The following is an 18,995-nucleotide window of genomic DNA, read 5'->3' on the forward strand; positions in this document are numbered from 1 at the left end:
ATGGTTTAAGAGTTAGTCGATAATGAATGGGCTGCTTGTTTAGACTTTGAGGACAGCTGTTTATGTCTACGTTAGGATAGCAGGGAGTTTGTGGGAGTGTAGAAGATGTTGGTTAATTAAGTAAAACAACATCAAATAGAAGTAGGATATCTCTCTTTCTTCTTCCTTCCTTCTCTCTCGCTCTCTCTCTCAAACCAATTTTCATTGTAAGGGATTTATTGGCATGCCAAAGCAAGTGAAATAGATACTGAACAAAAGGGAAACAAACAGTAAAAAATGAACAGTAAACATTACACTCTAGAAGATTACAGACACTACAAATGTAATATTATTTATTAAATACAGAGTTGTAGTGATGTGCAAATAGTGAAATTACAAAAGGGAAAATAAATAAACATGAATATGGGTATTTACAATGGTGTTTGTTCTTTACTGGTTGCCCTTTACTTGTGGCAACAGGTCACACATCTTGCTGCTGTGATGGCACACTGTGGTATTTCACCCAGTAGTTATGGAAGTTTATCAAAATTGTGATTTGCTTTTGAATTCTTTGTGGGTCTGTGTAATCTGAGGGAAATAAGTGTATCTAATATGGTCATACATTTGGCAGGAGGTTAGGAAGTGCAGCTCAGTTTCCACCTCATTTTGTGGGTAGTGTGCACATAGCCTGACTTCTCTTGAGAGCCAGGTCTGCCTACGGCGGCCTTTCTCAATAGCAAGGCTATGCTCACTGAGTCTGTACATAATCAAGGCTTTCCTTAAGTTTGGGTCAGTCAAAGTGGTCAGGTATTCTGCCACTGTGTACTCTCTGTTTAGGGCCAAATAGCATTCTAGTTTGCTCAGTTTTTTGTTAATTCTTTCCAATGTGCCAAGTAATTATCTTTTTGTTTTCTCATGATTTGATTGGGTCTAATTGTGTTGCTGTCCTGTGGCTATGTTCGGTCTGTTTGTGTTTGTGAACAGAGCCCCAGGACCAGCTTGCTTAGCAGACTCTTCTCCATGTTCATATCTCTTTAGGTGATGGCTTTGGAAGGTTTGGGAATCGTTTCCTTTTAGGTGGTTGTAGAATTTAACAGCTCTTTTCTGGATTTTGAACATTAGCGGGTATCGGCCTAATTTTGCTCTGCATGCATTATTTGGTCTCTCTCTCTCTCTCCACTATCTCTCTCTCTCTCTCCTCTCTGTCCTCTCACTGTCTGTCCTCAGTGAAGACAGCTTCTCCCTTCCTTTGTCTTGTTTTTTCTCTTCCTTTGTCCATCTGTTTACCTCTCCTTCCATCCTTCACTCATTCCCCTCAAACAGTGAACAGTTTCTCTCTTCTTTTTCCCCCTCTCCTCTTTTGTTTCTTGCAGGGCACATCAGATCCTCAGTGTGTTGTCTGGGACTATGGGAACCCGTAAGTCATTTTTACTCTGTCTCCAGAAGCTCGCACGCACACGCAGACACACATGCTCTTGGTTAGCTTCGATGTGTGATGTGTGATGTGCGATGTGCGATGTGCGGTGTGCGGTGTGCGGTGTGCGATGTGCGAGGTGCGGTGTGCGGTGTGCGGTGTGCGATGTGCGGTGTGCAGTGTGCGGTGTGCGATATGTGTGATGTGTGATGTGTGGTGTGTGATGTGTGGTGTGTGATGTGTGATGTGTGATGTGTGATGTGCGATGTGCGGTGTGCGGTGTGCGATATGCGGTGTGCGGTGTGCGAGGTGCGGTGTGCGGTGTGCGAGGTGCGGTGTGCGATGTGCGGTGTGCGGTGTGCGATGTGTGTGATGTGTGGTGTGTGGTGTGTGATGTGTGATGTGTGATGTGTGGTTTCTTCACTTAATTAATAGAGTGAACACATTTGAATGAAGAGCCACAGTTTTAATTGAATATTTGAATTAAACACGTAATTATTTCTATGCTCAACTGCTCAAAGGCAGTTACTTTATGTTGTTTGTCTTTATTTAAAGACCCAGTGCAGTCAAAAACGGTATTTTGCTGTGTTTTATATATATTTCCACATCATGAGGCTGGAATAAATACTGTGACATTTTGAAAATTATTGTTTTGAATTAAAATGGTCAAAAATGGTCTTCTATTTTTGTGTATTTTTGACCTTTTGAATTGAAAACAATCACAGTAAAAATTGTTACCGAGAAAGGATTTGATATTGAGATAAGAATAGCTGCATTGAACCTTTAACACAGACCTACTATGAGATGAGTGGACAAGTGGATAGTTTTGATTATCGATATCCACAGCTCAGGTGACCATTGACCAATGAGAGCACAGCTCAGGCGAACACTGACCAATGAGATTAAAGTGTGATGTAGGACAGAAATGACCAATCAATAGGTGATATGTAGGACGGTGACTAGAGATTCCACCTGCTAGGTTAATTTATAATTAATTAATTGATTGATTGATTGTGTGTATTATTCTGCAAAATGAGATTATTTCCACAGCTCACCAAAGGCTTTGGAGTTCTAATTTAACTTTAAATTACACATCCAACATTTTAAATCATCAAATATCAACATTTTCAAAATATAACATTCACAAACTGTCTCCCAAGAGAGTTATCACAGCACAACTCAAGACAACTTAATCCCATAAATGATGCAATACTGTCTGTTTTACATGGTAACTAAATCCCTATATAAGTACGAGGGAATAAATTGAGATTGCCAATCACCAAAGCCGCTAGCGCTGGCTCAATTATTGTGTAATCGTGTTACTGACAATTCTGGATAATAACTGTGAACAAAAAATAATAATCACCATACTCGTCTTTATACATTCATTTTAGGAGAAGGGGGATTCAACTTTATATTCAAGTAGATCAAGTTTAGCCAATAGCAGTTTAAAAAAATGTTGGGGTAAAGTTGGTAATCATTTTACTAGCACGGCACAGTCGGGAGGATAAGATTAATGTCCAAATGTTCCAAGTGAGGGCTGTCACCAAATCTGTGTTCTATTCATTAGGTATGTCATAGCACCTTTTCTAAATATGTTATGATGCTTCACAAGCAAAACCAAACAAACAAATAAATACAATTATGACAATAGCCGTGGTCATTTGCATAACAATTAATCGTTATCCACAGCCCTAAAAGTGGCGGTTTCCATCTTGGAAACAATCAGCTCTGCAAAAACAATTAAACACCATCCAGATTAGCATTCCAATCACATTAACCTCCCCATCGTTAACATAGGAGCCAGCCAGTCTGATTACCAAGCAGGGAGATACAGAGATCGCTATCACACAGCAATAAAACCAAAAACCCTGTAGCCATATACTGTAGTCATGTCTGTTTGAGAAAGATTAGGCAATACACACACACACACACACACACACACACACACACACACACACACACACACACACACACACACACGCACACACATGCATGTGCATGCTCTCCTAGTAGGTACTCGAGGAAGATGAGTATAGTAGTACTTTTATCTCTAACCCAGAGGAAATTGTGTGTGTGCATGTGCGTGCGTCTGCGTATGTCCTAGTGTGTGTATAACCCAGGGAGACAGGGAGACAGAGAGAGAGGGAGACAGAGAGACAGAGAGATAGACAGACAGGGAGATGGGCATTGAGCCAGACAGGGAGTTAGGGAGATGGACAGAGAGACAGGCAGACAGGAAGACAGGGAGGCAGGCAGACAGAGAGACAGGGAGACAGACAGTGAGACAGACAGGGAGGCAGGCAGACATAGCGACAGGGAGTCAGAGGGAGGCAGGGAGCCAGGGAGACAGACAGGAAGACAGACAGCCGGGGAGACAGACAGGCAGACAGAGAGATAGACAGGGAGACAGGCAGACAGAGAGACAGACAGGGAGACAGGCAGCCAGGGAGACAGACTGGGAGATAGGGAGACAGGCAGCCAGGGAGACAGGCAGACGGAGACAGACAGGGAGGCAGACAGTGAGACAGACAGGGAGGCAGGGAGCCAGGGAGACAGACAGGGAGACAGACAGCCAGGGAGACAGACAGGGAGACAGACAGGGAGACAGACAGGAAGACAGACAGGGAGACAGACAGGGGGACAGACAGCCAGGGAGACAGGGAGACAGGCAGCCAGGGAGACAGCAGACAGAGAGACAGGGAGACAGACAGGGAGACAGACAGGGAGCCAGGGAGACAGACAGGGAGACAGACAGCCAGGGAGACAGACAGGGAGACAGGGAGACAGACAGGGAGACAGACAGGAAGACAGAAAGGGAGACAGACAGGGGGACAGACAGCCAGGGAGACAGGGAGACAGGCAGCCATGGAGACAGCAGACAGGGAGACAGGGAGACAGACAGGGAGACAGACAGGGAGACAGACAGGAAGACAGAAAGGGAGACAGACAGGGGGACAGACAGCCAGGGAGACAGGGAGACAGGGAGACAGGCAGCCAGGGAGACAGCAGACAGAGAGACAGGGAGACAGACAGGGAGACAGACAGGGAGACAGAAAGGGAGACAGATACAATAATATGCTGCAGTAAAAAGCTTTGTTTGTTTACAGAGGTTTTTCACCTCTCACAAACCCCCCTGTCACAAGACGAACCTACAGGCCTTCAGCTGAGAGAAACAGAACGAATAGACAGCTAGAGGGGAGTGGAGGATATAGGTAGCCACAGAGAGGGAAGGATAATATTTTCTCTGTCTCCATTTTTTTTGCCTTTAGTAAAGTCACATATGATTTTACTTCACTTAGGAACACTTAACTATATTGTATATAGTGTACATGGCTTGTAAAATTTGAAACTGACCTCCTATAGAGATGAATGCTGTGTGTGTGAGTGTGTGTGTGTGTGTGTGTGTGTGTGTGTGTGTGTGTGTGTGTGTGTGTGTGTGTGTGTGTGTGTGTGTGTGTGTGTGTGTGTGTGTGTGTGTGTGTGTGTGTGTGTGTGTGTGTGTATGCGTGCCTGTATGTGTGTATGTGTGTGTGTGTGTCAGTCCCTAAAACAGACACTCAGTTAGGGATTAAGGACTGCATCGGGACACAAATCTCTTGAGCCGAACATCATCCACTGCTTGTGTGTGTGTGTTTGTATTTGTGTGTATGTGTTTTTTTGTAAGTTTGTGTGGATAGTAATAGCCACATTTTGATGGGCTCTGCTAACAGGCTAAGTTGGCCCACAGTTTCTGTTCACAGTTCAGTTTTGTTCTGTTATGTTTTTTTTTTTTACAGGCCCATATGTCCGTACCATCTGGTGTGCCCACGTCCACATGCTCTCTCTCTCTCTCTCTCTCTCTCTCTCTCTCTCTCTCTCTTTCTCTCTCTCTCTCCTTTCTCTCTCTCTCTCTCCTTTCTCTCTCTCTCTCTCTCTCTCTCTCTCTCTCTCTTTCTCATTCTCTCTCTTTCTCATTCTCTCTCTCTCTCTCTCTCTCTCTCTCTCTCTCTCTCCCTCTCTCTCTCTCTCTCTCTCTCTCTATCTCTATCTCTCTCCATCTCTCTCTGTCTCTCTCTCTTGCAGTGCATGCTGGGAGTTTTTTGGAGTTTGAGTGTTTGGTGTTGAGGGCTTTGATTATTTTCTTTACATGTTATTTTCTATGGTGGAGGGTTAATGCAATATTTGTTTTAGCGGTATCCACAGTTTTTCCAAAGTTAGTGTGTTCCTGAGAATGGAGTTAAGGTGGAGGAGGTTCTGCTCGCGGTCGGTGAACAGGTATGAGCTGAATTTATAGATTCTGCTTCAAGAATGAACAAAGCTGTTGTTGTGTTCATGAAAAGGGCTAATTTGGTTGGTAGGCTAATTGCTAGCGGAATATTTGTAAGGGGTGTGTTGGTGCCAATTTCACCTCTTTCTACCCCTTCGACAAGAGTGGTAGTTGCAAATTTGCCTCCGTTTCTTACGGATGATCAAATCAGGAAAGAGCTGAGTCGTTTTGGTAAGTTTGCTAGACGTTTTCGTGTACTGTCAGCAGGCTTTCAGGCAGATGCCGTTAAGCACATTGTTTCATTCCGGAGGCAAGTGTTTATGTTTCTGAACAACAATGAACAACAACTAAATGTGCATTTTAAAGTGAGGCACGAGGAGGGGCTCTATGCAGGTTTTGCCAGTGCAGATAGTCTACTGTGTTTTGAGAATGGGGATTTGGGGCATAAGAGCTTTGCGTGCCCACATAAAGCCCGTAGACAAGGTGAGGGTACTGAAGCGCCAGTGGGGGAAATCGAGGTCAAAGTGCAGGGGGTAAGGAGATGCAGACAGCAGAAGCTGGGCCTAGTCATGCCAGGGAAGGTGGTGTAGATGAGGCTGGGCCTAGTCAGGCTATGGAGGGTGGTGTAGATGATGCTGGGTCTAGTCAGGCTAGAGATGGTGGGGTAGCTGAGGCTGGGTCTAGTCAGGCTAGAGATGCTGGGATAGCTGAGGCTGGGCCTAGTTATGGTATGGAGGGTGGTGTAGATGATTCTGGGCCTAGTCATGGAGGGTGGTGTAGATGATGCTGGATCTATTCAGGTTATTCTAGGGGATGAGGAGAGTATAGTGGGGAAGTGTAAGAGACTAGGGGGGAGGAGGAGGGTGTCAAGCGGAAAAGAAAAAAGGGTGTGGACAAAGGCACCATGGAAATGTTGCCTTTTACTGTGGGTGATGCCCTGACCAGAGAGAATGGCAGGTGGTCAGGGTGGGAGATAGAGATGAGGAAAGTGAGTCTGAGGAAGAGGATGAGGGGTTATTTTTTTCAGACTCCTCTTCAATGGGCCCGGAGCTGACAGCCAGTCAAACAGAGGGGTCTAAGTACACGTTGAGAGAATTGACAAAGTTCCTGAATGACACTAAGGCTTTTTTTCTGATCCTAGAAAGTTTGTAAGATCAGCACAACATGCTAGGAAAAATGAGGGGCATGGTGTCCTCTCACCCAGGAAACGGTTTAGGTTGAGGAAGTGGCTCACAACAGTGCGTAAAGGTTTACCTTCAGACACTGTTTAGATGTATATTTTCTTTCTGACACTGGGGCTTTTTGAGCTTTGCTATTGGTCTCTTTCTCTGCAGGCTTTTCTCCCACCTCTTATGGAGACTCTTTGGGTAGGCTCGCTCAATATACAGTGGTGCAAAAAAGTATTTAGTCAGCCACCAATTGTGCAAGTTCTCCCACTTAAAAAGATGAGAGAGGCCTGTCATTTTCATCATAGGTACACTTCAAATATGATAGACAAAATGAGAAAAAAAAATCTTTGGTCTTGGCCATAGTGGAGTTTGGAGTGTGACTGTTTGAGGTTGTGGACAGGTGTATTTTATACTGATAACAAGTTCAAACAGCTGCCATTAATACAGGCAACGAGTGGAGGACAGAGGAACCTCTTAAAGAAGAAGTTACAGGTCTGTGAGAGCCAGAAATCTTGCTTGTTTGTAGGTGACCAAATACTTATTTTCCACCATCATTTGCAAATAAATTCATAAAAAATCCTACAATGTGATTTTCTGGATTTTGTTTCTCCTTTTGTCTGTCATAGTTGAAGTGTACCTATGATGAAAATTACAGGCCTCTCTCATCTTTTTAAGTGGGAGAACTTGCACAATTGGTGGCTGACTAAATACTTTTTTGCCCCACTGTAAATGGCGCCAGAGATAGGAAAGAGAAGTGCGCTGGGTGGACATGTAAAACAAAACAAAAAGTACAGGTGTTGTTTCTGCATGAGACGCATAGTGATGTGTTGAATGAAGTCGATTGGGGGCTCTGGTGGAAAGGGGCGAGTGTGTTGAGCCATGGGACAAATCTTAGTGCATGGGTGGCAGTCCTTTTTGCACCGGGGCTGTCTGTGTGTTGATCCATGGGACAAATCTTAGTACAGAGGTGGCAGTCCTTTTTGCCCCGGGGCTGTCTGTGTGTTGATCCATGGGACAAATCTTAGTGCAGGGGTGGCAGTCCTTTTTGCACCGGGGCTGTCTGTGTGTTGATCCATGGGACAAATCTTAGTGCAGGAGTCGCAGTCCTTTAGCACCGGGTCTGTCTGTGTGTTGATCCATGGGACAAATCTTAGTGCAGGAGTGGCAGTCCTTTAGCACCGGGTCTGTCTGTGTGTTGATCCATGGGACAGATCTTAGTGCAGGAGAGACAGTCCTTTTTGCACCGGGGCTGTCTGTGTGTTGATCCATGGGACAGATCTTAGTGCAGGAGTGGCAGTCCTTTTTGCACCGGGGCTGTCTGTAAAACGTTGCTCCTCAAAGGAAGTGTGTAAAGGTAGGCTGCTTGTTGTTAAAGCAGAAATTAACAACATGGGTTTTGTCTTTATAAATGTGTATGCGCCTAACACAGGGAGAGAAAGAGTTCTATTTGGGAGTCTTAGACAGGAACTCTCACGGGTAGCGCCTGAGGAGACGCTGGTGGTCGGAGGGGACTGGAACTCTCACAGGTAGCGCCTGAGGAGACGCTGGTGGTCGGAGGGGACTGGAACTCTCACAGGTAGCGCCTGAGGAGACGCTGGTGGTCGGAGGGGACAGGAACTCACAGCTAACGCCTGAGGAGACGCTGGTGGTCGGACTGGAACTGTACAATGGATTTGACAAAAGACAGAAATGGGGAAGAGCCTCATTCAGTGTCAGTGGGAGTGTTAAGGGACATCCTTAATCAGTTCAACCTAGTTGATGTTTGGAGAACTAAACATCCAAACACAAAACAGTATACACGGGTGAAGGTTTTTAGGGCTAGGGTGAGTGCAGCACGACTTGATCGGTTTTACATGTCTAGGAATCGGAGCAATAGGCTGCTGGGCGCTACCATTCTCCTGGTGGGGTTTTTGGATCATCACATAACCATTGCTCGGCTGTCTATTTCACCAGGGCCCCGGCAGGCATCTTATTGGAAGTCCAATGTAAAGCTCTTACAAGATGTCACTTTTTACTCAGGTTTCCAGACCTTTTGGGAAAGGTGGGGGCAGCGAAGAGAGGAGTATGAGTCTCTGAGTCAATGGTGGGATGTGGGGAAAGTCCAAATTCGGATTTTCTGTCAGCAATACACAGCTCTCTCATCCTCAGAGGCTAGGAGAGTATTGGGGGAACTAGAGCGTTGTATTAGTGAGATAGAGGTAGAGATGGTGGGGCAAGGCAATGTAGGCCTCCAGGCTAATTTAGCTGAATGACGTAGGTTTCTGGGCAGTTTTTTCCAGGTTAAAGCAAAGGGGGCACTTGTAAGAGCTAAATTCTCTATGCTCAAGGAGATGGATGCTCCCAGTTCCTTTTTCTTTGGTTTGTAAAGACAGAGTGGTTAAGCCAAGGGTATGCATTGTCTACAGCTGTCTGATGGGCGGGTGACCTCTGTGGTGGGTGAGATGCGGGAGCGGACTGTGGAGTTTTATACTGAATTGTATAAGGCAGAAGTGTGTGATCCTATGTGTGCTCAAGTCTTGTTTGCAGGACTCCCTAAGCTCTCTCTGGCACAGAGGGATGAATTCCTCTGTTGTCCCATGAACTGGCAGAGGCCGTAACCCAGATGTCCCCCGATCGTGCACCGGGGGTCGATGGACTCCCAGTGGAGTTTTAAAAAACATTCTGGGGAATAATTGGACAGGACTTATTTTGCGTGTTGCGTGAATGCGTCGGGGAAGGAGAGTTGCCGATGAGCTGCCGTCGGGCGGCTCTGACTCTCTTGCCCAATAAAGGGGACTTGTGTGAACTTAAGAACTGGAGGCCTGTGGCATTACTCTGTGCAGACTACAATATTTAAGTCCTCTCTAACAGACTGAGTCCCATCTGGACTCGATAGTACATAAGGACCAAACATATTGTGTACCGGGACGCTCAATCACCGACAACTTGTTCTTAATTAGGGACATGTTGGACTTGTCGAGAGGTTCTAATGTGAACTTTGGACTGGTCTCTTTAGATCAAGAGAAGGCTTTTGATAGAGTGGACCATGAGTATCTGTTTAATGTGATGTCTGTGTTTGGGTTTGGGAAGAGTTTATTGACATGTGTTAAGCTGTTGTATGCTGGGGCGTCATGTATGGTCAAGGTGGGAGGGGTGCTCAGTAGGCCAGTCTGGGTGAGACGGGGCATTAGACAAGGATGCCCTCTATCAGGGCAGTTATACACATTAGCCATTGAGCATTTGTTTAGGACTGCTACTCAGGAGACTGCAGGGAGAGGTGCTGGACAGGAATGGATGTGGTGACAGGCATAGCAGTGTCAGCATATGCAGATGATGTTTCTGTGATGGTCAGGGATGATCAGGATATGCAGGCACTAGAGACCAGTCTGAAGGTGTAGGAGGGAGCTTCATCGGCTAAGGTAAACCGGGGCAAGAGCAAAGCTCTGTTATGTGGGGCATGGGGGGATAGGGCTCCTCCTCTGCTTCCAGGGTTTTTGCAGTGGGGTTGTGAAGGGCTTAAAGTGTTGGGGGTGTACCTGGGCTCAGAGAAGTGTATAAGGAAGAACTGTGAGGGGCTGTCGCAGGCAGTGGTGTCAAGACTGGCAAGGTGGAGGTGGCTCCTGTCCCAAGTGTCATATAGAGGGAGGATGCTGATAATTAACAACCTGGTAGCATCTTCCCTGTGGCATAAACTGGCTGTCCTCAATCCCCCCGCCGGGGGTCTGCTCGCAGAGCTGCAACACAAGCTGGTGGACATCTTCTGGTCGGGCCATCACTGGCTGAAGGCAGCAGTGTTGTACATGACCGTTCATGAAGGAGGACAGGGTCTGGTGGAACTGGAGAGCAGGATGGCTGCTTTCAGGCTAAAGGCGGTGCAGAGACTGCTGTACCATGCATGCGCGCTGCTGAGGAGAGCTGGCAGATTAGAGTTGGACCGGCAGCTGTTCCTCATGAAGCTGGAGAGGCTGAATACAGCAGGTCTCTCAGATTTTTACTCTGCAATGCTGAGGGCCTGGCAGCTGCTAAGGCCCATACGAGAAGGGGGTGTGGAGCCTGGGCTATGGGTGTGGGAGGATCCTATCTTCCACAACCCAGCCATCCCTTTGAGATCGGTTCAGTCGGCCACCCTGCAGAGGCAACTGATGGCAGGGGGTTTACAAAGACTGGGTGACCTGAGACTGGTGGGAGAGGAGGGGTGGAAAACTCCGGAAGTCTTGGCACAACAAACAGGAATAACGTCTCTTAGGCTGCTGGAGAGATTCCTGGAGGAGGTCCAAGAGGCACTGTCTGAGGCGGTAAGGGGGATGTTGGAGCGGCCAAAGGGAGAGGGGCCACCAATGTTTCCGCCACTGCAGGTGATGGCAGAGACTGGAGACTGGCAAGTGGGTCTGGAGGACTTGTTAGATTTTAACAGGATGTGGGAGGTAAAGCCCTCTACAACCTCTGCGTTAAGGTTAGGAACATTAGGAGCCTAACAGGAGTGAAGGCACATCAGTGGCAGGGGGTATGTGGGGCGGAGAGTATGGTGGGTTTTAGGTGGAGGGGGCTCTACAAACCCCCAGTACCAAAGAGGTCAGGGGAGGGTTCTTCATGGAGCCCTGGCCACTAACAGCTGGTTGGCACAGGTTGAACCGGGAATCGGGCAGGGGTGTCTTTTCTGTCAAATGAAAGAAACTGTTATTCATGTGTTTTCTGTGTGCACCAGGTTAATGCCTTTAATGTCTCTGTTGGAATGTCTATGTGAGAGGTTGGGGGTGATTTTTACTGTTGGGATGTTCATAATGGGATACAGGTATTCGAGTAAGGAGAAAGCCAAATGTGTTTTGTTGAACTTTCTGTTTGCTCAGGCAAAGTTAGCTATTTGGCTAACAAGGAGGAACAGAGTCAAAGGTGGGGGGATAATAGACTCTTTACTACTGTTTAATGGGATGGTCTCTGCGCGCCTCAGGTTTGATTTTGAGTTCTATAAAATGATCAAATGTATAGAGATGTTTGAGGAGATATGGTGCATTGGGGGGGCTGTCTGTATAGCTGGGGAAGATGTTTTGGATATACAGTTGTAGGAGTGCGTATTGTGATGTTGGTTTGTATAATGTGGTAGATAGAAAGTTGAGTATGCAGTACAGGATATATTATTTATTTTTAAGGGCGGGGTGAGTTTTAAATGAAATGAGATTATTTAAGTGAAGAAAGACAAAAAGTCAAAAAATCTCTCTCTCCTCTCCTCTCTCCTCTCCTCTCTCCTCTCTCCTCTCTCCTCTCTCTCAATTCAATTCAATTCAATTGACTTTATTGACATGGCAAGTTCATTATTACTTACATTGTCAAAGTATACATATCGAAAATTTTTAAAATATAAGTATATTTATATATAAATAAATGGTGGGACCAACAGCAATAATAATAGTAGTAGTGGACATGGGATTACCATCAACAACAACTACAACAACAATATTAATGAGAACAACAATGCATTAAAGCAATGGTAGTAGACCAGTGTCAACATGACTGAGAAGACACATGACATGGTATGAACGACAAAACAAAACAAGATGGGAAATATTATCGACATGCACTTTTCACTGGCTGTCCCTCAGGTTGTGGCAGGAGGACACATATTTGGCAGCCAAAACTGCACATTTTGGCTTTTCACCCAATAAATATTAGATTTTTTCTTCATCTTTTATAGTTTCAAATTCTTTGTATTGAATTATAATTTTGGGAAATAAATATTATCTTAGGTCTGAGTATTTGTCACAGTGTAATAGGAAATGCAGCTCTGTCTCTACCTCTCCCCTGGAGCAGAGTGAGCACAGCCTGTCCTCTCTGGGCAGCCAGGTTTTTCTGTGATGACCGGTCTCTATAGCCAGACTGTGCTTACTGAGTCTGTACCTAGTCAATGTTTTCCTCAGTTTTCTATCAGTCACAGTGGTCAGATAGTCTGCCACCATGTACTGTCTGTTTAAAGCCAAATAGCATTGAAGTTTACTTTGATTTTTTGTGGTGTCTTTCTAATAGGTGATATATTTTTATTTTTGTTTTGTGATGATTTTGTTGGGCTAGATGTTCTGATTGATGTCTTGAGGCTCTATGGGGTTGGTGAACTGAGCCTCAGAACCAGCTGGCTGAGGGGACTCTTCTCTTGTTTCATCTCTTGACATTGTAGAGCTGTGTGATGGAATGTTTTGGGGTCACTTGTTTTTAGATGGTTGTAAAATTTGATGGCTCTTTTTTTCTATTCGAATGAGAAGGGGGTATTGGCCCAATTCTGCTCTACATGCATTATTTTAAGTTTTTCTTTGCACTTGCAATACAGTCTTGCAAAACTCTGCATGCAGTATTTCGATTGGATGTTTTTCCCATTTGGTCAATTCATTATTAGAGATTGGACCCCATACTTCACTGCCATATAGAGCAATTGGTTCTATAACTGATTGAACATTTTTGAGCCAGATTCTAATTGGAATTTCGATTTTGATGTTGCTTTTAATGGCATAGAATGCATTTCTTGCTTTGTCTCTCAGCTCATTCACAGCCATGTGAAAGCTACCTGTGTTGCTGAGACATGTATTTAGTCCTAGATATGTGTAGTTTTTTTGTGTGTTCTAATAGAACTGTGTCCAAATATAATTTACATTTGTCATCCTTATTTCCGGACCTTTTTTGGAATATCATTATATTTGTTTTTTTAGGTTAACGGTCAGAGCCCAGGTCTGACAGAACCTGTGGTTAACGGGCAGAGCCCAGGTCTGACAGAACCAGTGATTAACGGTCAGAGCCCAGGTCTGACAGAACCTGTGGTTAACGGTCAGAGCCCAGGTCTGACAGAACCTGTGATTAACGGTCAGAGCCCAGGTCTGACAGAACCTGTGGTTAACGGTCAGAGCCCAGGTCTGACAGAACCTGTGGTTAACGGTCAGAGCCCAGGTCTGACAGAACCTGTGGTTAACGGTCAGAGCCCAGGTCTGACAGAACCTGTGGTTAACGGTCAGAGCCCAGGTCTGACAGAACCTGTGGTTAACGGTCAGAGCCCAGGTCTGACAGAACCTGTGATTAACGGTCAGAGCCCAGGTCTGACAGAACCTGTGGTTAACGGTCAGAGCCCAGGTCTGACAGAACCTGTGATTAACGGTCAGAGCCCAGGTCTGACAGAACCTGTGGTTAACGGTCAGAGTCCAGGTCTGACAGAACCTGTGGTTAACGGTCAGAGCCCAGGTCTGACAGAACCTGTGGTTAATGGTCAGAGCCCAGGTCTGACAGAACCTGTGGTTAACGGTCAGAGCCCAGGTCGGACAGAACCTGTGGTTAACGGTCAGAGCCCAGGTCTGACAGAACCTGTGAAGACGATCTAGGTGCTGCTGTAACCCCTCTTTAGTGGGAGACAGCAGCACCAGGTCATCTGCGTACAGCAGACACTTGATTTCAGTGTTGTGTAGGGTGATACCAGGTGTTGCCGATTCTTCTAATGTTTTTGCCAATTCATTATTGTAGATGTCAAATAGTGTTGAACTTATTGGGCAGCCCAGTTTCACTCTCCGTCCCTGAGAGAAGAAGTCTGTTTGCTTGTTGCCAATTTTAACTGCACATTTGTTTTTTGGCTACTAATTGCTTTTTGGTAGATGGCTGTACTGTTTGCACTCCATCTATAGGCCTGTTTTGTACCATGTTATTTGTTGGGCCGTGATGCTTCATGGTCGGGTTTTGCTCTTCTCAGATATACTGTGATTTTACTTTGGTCTGAGAGAGGTGTTAGTGGGCTGACTGTGAAGGCTCTGAGAGACTTTGGGTTTAGGTCAGTGAGGAAGTAGTCTACAGTGCTGCTGCCAAGGGATAGGTTTACCTACCAAAAGAGTCCACTCTCAGCCTACCATTGACTATGTACAGACCCAGTGTTCCATAGAGCTTCACGAGCTGTACTCCGTTTTTGTTTTTCACTTTGTCATAGTTGTTTCTGTGGGGGTATTTGGGGAGGGAAATGTTGTTGCTTCCTGGTAGGTGTTTATCCCCATGACTGTTAATAGTGTCTTGTTCTTCTGCTGTTCCAGCATTCAGGTCTCCACAGACCAGTACGTTGCCTTGGGCCTGAAAGTGACTAATTTCCCCCTCTAGAATGGAGAAACTCTCTTCATTGAAGTAGGGTGACTCTGAGGGGGGAATGTATGTGGCACAGAGGAAGACGTTTTTATCTGTCAATATAGCCTTGTTGATTTTTAACCATATAAAGAATTCTCCTGTTTTGATCAATTCGATTTAATGAATTAGTTCAGATTTATACCATATTAGCATTCCCCCTGAGTCTCTGCCCTGTTTGATTCCTTTTAATTTAGTGGATGGTATGATTATCTCCCAATAACCTAGTGGAAACATCACCTCTGCACCATGTTTCCTGTAGTACTACAATATCAACAACATCAATTTCTTTCAGGAAGTCTGGGTTTCTGCTCTTTAGTCCAAAAGCAGAGGACTTCAATCCTTGTAAATTCCAACATCCAACGTAAAACGATTTCATCAACTTTTTTTTTCTTTACCTTCAAAATGAGACAAACACTCACAATCCAACAAGAACTATTAAAATAGGATTTTTCAATTAAAGTAAACTCTTATCATGCAAATGTCATTTGTTTATCATTTCAGATAGAATTTGTGTCATGCCACTTGGGTGGGTGTAGTGTGAGGATGGTGGAGCTCATCTTTCCATGACCCTCAGCCTATCACATGTGAGCATAGTAGACTCAGCACTTGTTTAATCACTCATTTGGTTGGTGGGGGCTGGGTCAGTTGCTCCTCTCACAGCCTGTGTGTAGCTCTGCCTGCTGGGCTGTGGCTCCTCCAAGTGTGGGTCTGCGGTGGGGGCAGGGGGGTGGGAGGCCTCGCCTGGGTGGCTCTGAAGCTGGGCTGGGGTGATCTGTGCTGCACTGGCTGTGGTGGGCATTGAGGTTGATGGTGCTGTGGTCGTGGCTGGGGGTTCCAGAGTGCTGGTCCGGGGTGTGGTCTCGGTGATCTTGGCGGGGTCGAGATTGCTCCCCTGTTCCTGGGTGGAGAGGTCAGACTGGGGTTTAAAGCAACGTCCTTGAGAGTCTTGGCAAGGATGGGGACTGTCTCCCTGTACAAGTGAACATGGTCATAGAGACAGTCCAGATCGAGGGTAGGATGGTGGGCTAGGTATACATTGGGTCGCAGGGCACAGTCCCAGGATAGGCTGGCAAAATAATAAACATTCTTTGGATTGTGGCAGGGTGGAAGTCCTTCCTCTGTAGAAGGGTTGACACTACGATCCTTGAGTTGGGAAAGATTGTGGCCTTCTCAATCACTCCCCGTAGTGAAGTCACCACCCTCTCTTGCTGAGCACGTAGGTCGTTGCTTCCGGTATGTATGATTATGTGGCTTGGCGACCCGAGATGGGCCTTATCAAGCAGCTCCATGGCACTCTGCGTTGTTGGGCACCACACCTTTCTCGTTTTGTGTCTAGGAAAAAGTTTATTCTCCTGAACAAACTTCCCATTTGAGTCCATCAACAGGACAATGTCAGCCAGTGTTTCTTCTGGACTGGAGGGGCAGAGGGGGTGCTGGTGGGTGTTGGAGCTGGGGTGTGGCGGGTCTGTGCCGGTGCTGCTGTCAGTGGGAGGCTGTTCTGTGGGTTGGGGAGGAGGGGTGCAGCAGGCAGGGCTGGGGAGGCCTGGCTGGTTGAGCTGGGCTCCTTTGCTGTGTGAGGGCAGGTCATAGAGTGGTGATCTAGCTGCTCCTTCAGCCTGTCCTCTGTTCTCTTTCTCTCCTGCAGCTCCTCTCTTAGTGTGGTCAGATCGTCATTACTGTTCTGCCTGTCTTTTTGGAGCTCTCTCACCTCCTTTGTTAGATCAGCCAGCTCTTTCTTGAGTCCGTCTCTCTCTTGCTGAACCTCTTTCAGCTGTTTTGCAAGGCTGATGTCCTGCTCTATCCTCACCTTGGATAGGAGCTCCTCTAAGGTGTGGATGTCTGGATGCTGTTTGCTCACGCCCTCCCTCAGCAGGACCACCTCCCCCTCCAGTTTGGTGAACTCATCCCTCATGGCAGCCATGGTGGTGAGGAGGGCCTGAGCCTGCTCTGCACTGAGGGGGTCGCTCTCCTCCTGGGGCGTGTCCTCCACTATGGTGGCAAGAGGTGCTGGATGTGCCTTTTTGGGTGGGGAGAGTAGGGGTGAGGGTGGTGCTGGTTTGTCTTGTGGGAGGGCATGTCACTGGTGGTGTCCTTCTCTCTCTCTCTGCTCTCTCCTTAATGTTCTGAAAGTCTGTTTCAAACAGCCTAATGTTACCTTGCACCATGACAGCCCCAGTCTTGTAGAGGTTGATTGTTATCATGGTGTTATCATGGTGCTGTCAGGGTGACACTCTTTAATTTTCAGCTTCCACCCATTACATATTCCCTCTTTCTTTATGGATGGGTAGTGAGAGCAGACTGCTGAGTGCCATGCATTTGGCTGGTCAGTGAGGAAGATGAGATTACTTACGTCACCGTATTTGTAGAGGTCTGCAAAAAGGATTTCTGGCCTCCCCTTTAGTAGTTTCTGTTTAAAAGCTTTCCTCAATGTGTCATTTCTGGCCTCTTTATGGTAGAGAATGGATTCTGCGCTGAGGGGGAGTGGGGACATGGTGCTTGTGGGCTCTGCTACTATTGCTGCTGCGCAGTTCTGCTGCCCCGTTGCTAGCTAGCGCTAATTTAGTTCAAAAGCCAGCAAAAAGAGTGACAAATCCTCACACAAAAACAGAAGATATGTTTAAAGTTAGTCCGTGCTCCTTTTTGGTTTACTCACTCAGTTTGGTCGTTTGATGTAGTTGTATTAACTCCCCTTGCTAGGTTTATTATAGCTTGTTTCTTCTGGCTAGCTTGTTAGTCTGCTGGCTAGGTCTTTGTTGTGTAGCTAGCTAGCTAGAGTCAAAACTTCTTAACTTGAGGCGCAAAGTTACTTTTTTTCTATTCTGAATGAATAGAGTTGTTGTTCATCACTTCTTCTCTGGAATTCTTTTTTGATTCGAGTGTTCATCTCATTCTAAAAACAAAGAAACATGATATATATCAGGAGCTCATGTTGAGCATGACTCTCTCTCTCTTTCTCTCTCTCTCTCTCTCTCTCTCTCTCTCTCCTCTCTCCCTTTTCTCTCTCTCTCTCTCTCTCTCTCTCTCTCTCTCTCTCTCTCTCTCTCTCTCTCTCTCTCTCTCTCTCTCTCTCTCTATCCCTCACTTTCTCTGTAAATCATATTTATGGATCTGTGTCAAACTTTATGTGATTGGGTTAAGGTGGGTTGAGGTCTCTATCTTGGTTCAGGTAGGGTGATCAAAGCCTGAGTGGTTAACAGGATAGCAGATCCCCCCTAACCCCTTCCACTCTTGTCCAACTCATACCATACAATTGGGTTTTTCACATGCAGTATGGCAAAGTTAAACATCTAGCATGAAGGGAGAGAGGGGGATTGAGAGAGAGTGAGGGAGACACAGAGTGAGAGAGAACAAAAGAGAGGTATAGAGAGAGCGAGAGATAGGTAGAAAGAGTGTGAGGTAGAGAGAGGAGGTAGAGAGAGTAAGGTAGATAGAGAGGCAGAGAGAGAGAGAACAGAGAGAGAGTAGGAGAGAGAGAGATGTTCAGGCTGGCTACCCGTTGACCATATTGAGCTAGCTGTATTGTGCTATAGAGACAACTCTTACTCTTTATCCTTCACCATTGCTTTCCTTCCTTTATCTAAACAAAAGCATTGTTGTGTAAGAGATTGACGTTATCATATGTTGTTATAACTGCACTTTAAAGGTCTGGAGGTATGCAGCATTGTTCCCTCTCTCTGGCTAGGTCATGCCTCTGCAGCCTCTCTGAAATGATGATGGATTTTCTGCTCCTCTCTCCAGAGTGGTCCCTGACCTTGCCTCCAGCATCTCCCTCTCTCCCTTGATCCAGAACACATGCATGCTTTGGGGGTCAGACCTCCTGCTGTCACAACACACACACACACACACACACACACACACACACACACACACACACACACACACACACACACACATATACATGCATGCGTAAACACACACAGTCGAGCTCACACACACAAGCACACAAGCATACATGCAGGGGTGCATACACACACATACACACGTACAGTTGAAGTCAGAAGTTTACATACACTTAGTTTGGAGTCATTAAAACTTGTTTTTCAACCAGTCCACACATTTCTTGTTAGCAAAC

At 46.1% G+C, this 18,995-nt stretch overlaps 1 protein-coding gene across 1 annotated transcript in view; it reads left to right on the top strand.

Moving 5' to 3' along the window:
• LOC139373700 (adhesion G protein-coupled receptor B2) overlaps nucleotides 1-18,995 on the top strand; it is a 326,533-nt gene that overhangs the window by 174,702 nt on the left and 132,836 nt on the right. Inside the window, exon 15 of the mRNA XM_071114575.1 lies at nucleotides 1,353-1,396. Within this exon, the coding sequence (XP_070970676.1) occupies nucleotides 1,353-1,396 (44 nt within the window). The remainder of the gene's footprint in view (nucleotides 1-1,352; nucleotides 1,397-18,995) is intronic.

Source organism: Oncorhynchus clarkii, chromosome 18 (genome assembly GCF_045791955.1).
Source record: "Oncorhynchus clarkii lewisi isolate Uvic-CL-2024 chromosome 18, UVic_Ocla_1.0, whole genome shotgun sequence".
In the NCBI taxonomy this organism is placed as follows: Eukaryota; Metazoa; Chordata; class Actinopteri; order Salmoniformes; family Salmonidae; genus Oncorhynchus; species Oncorhynchus clarkii.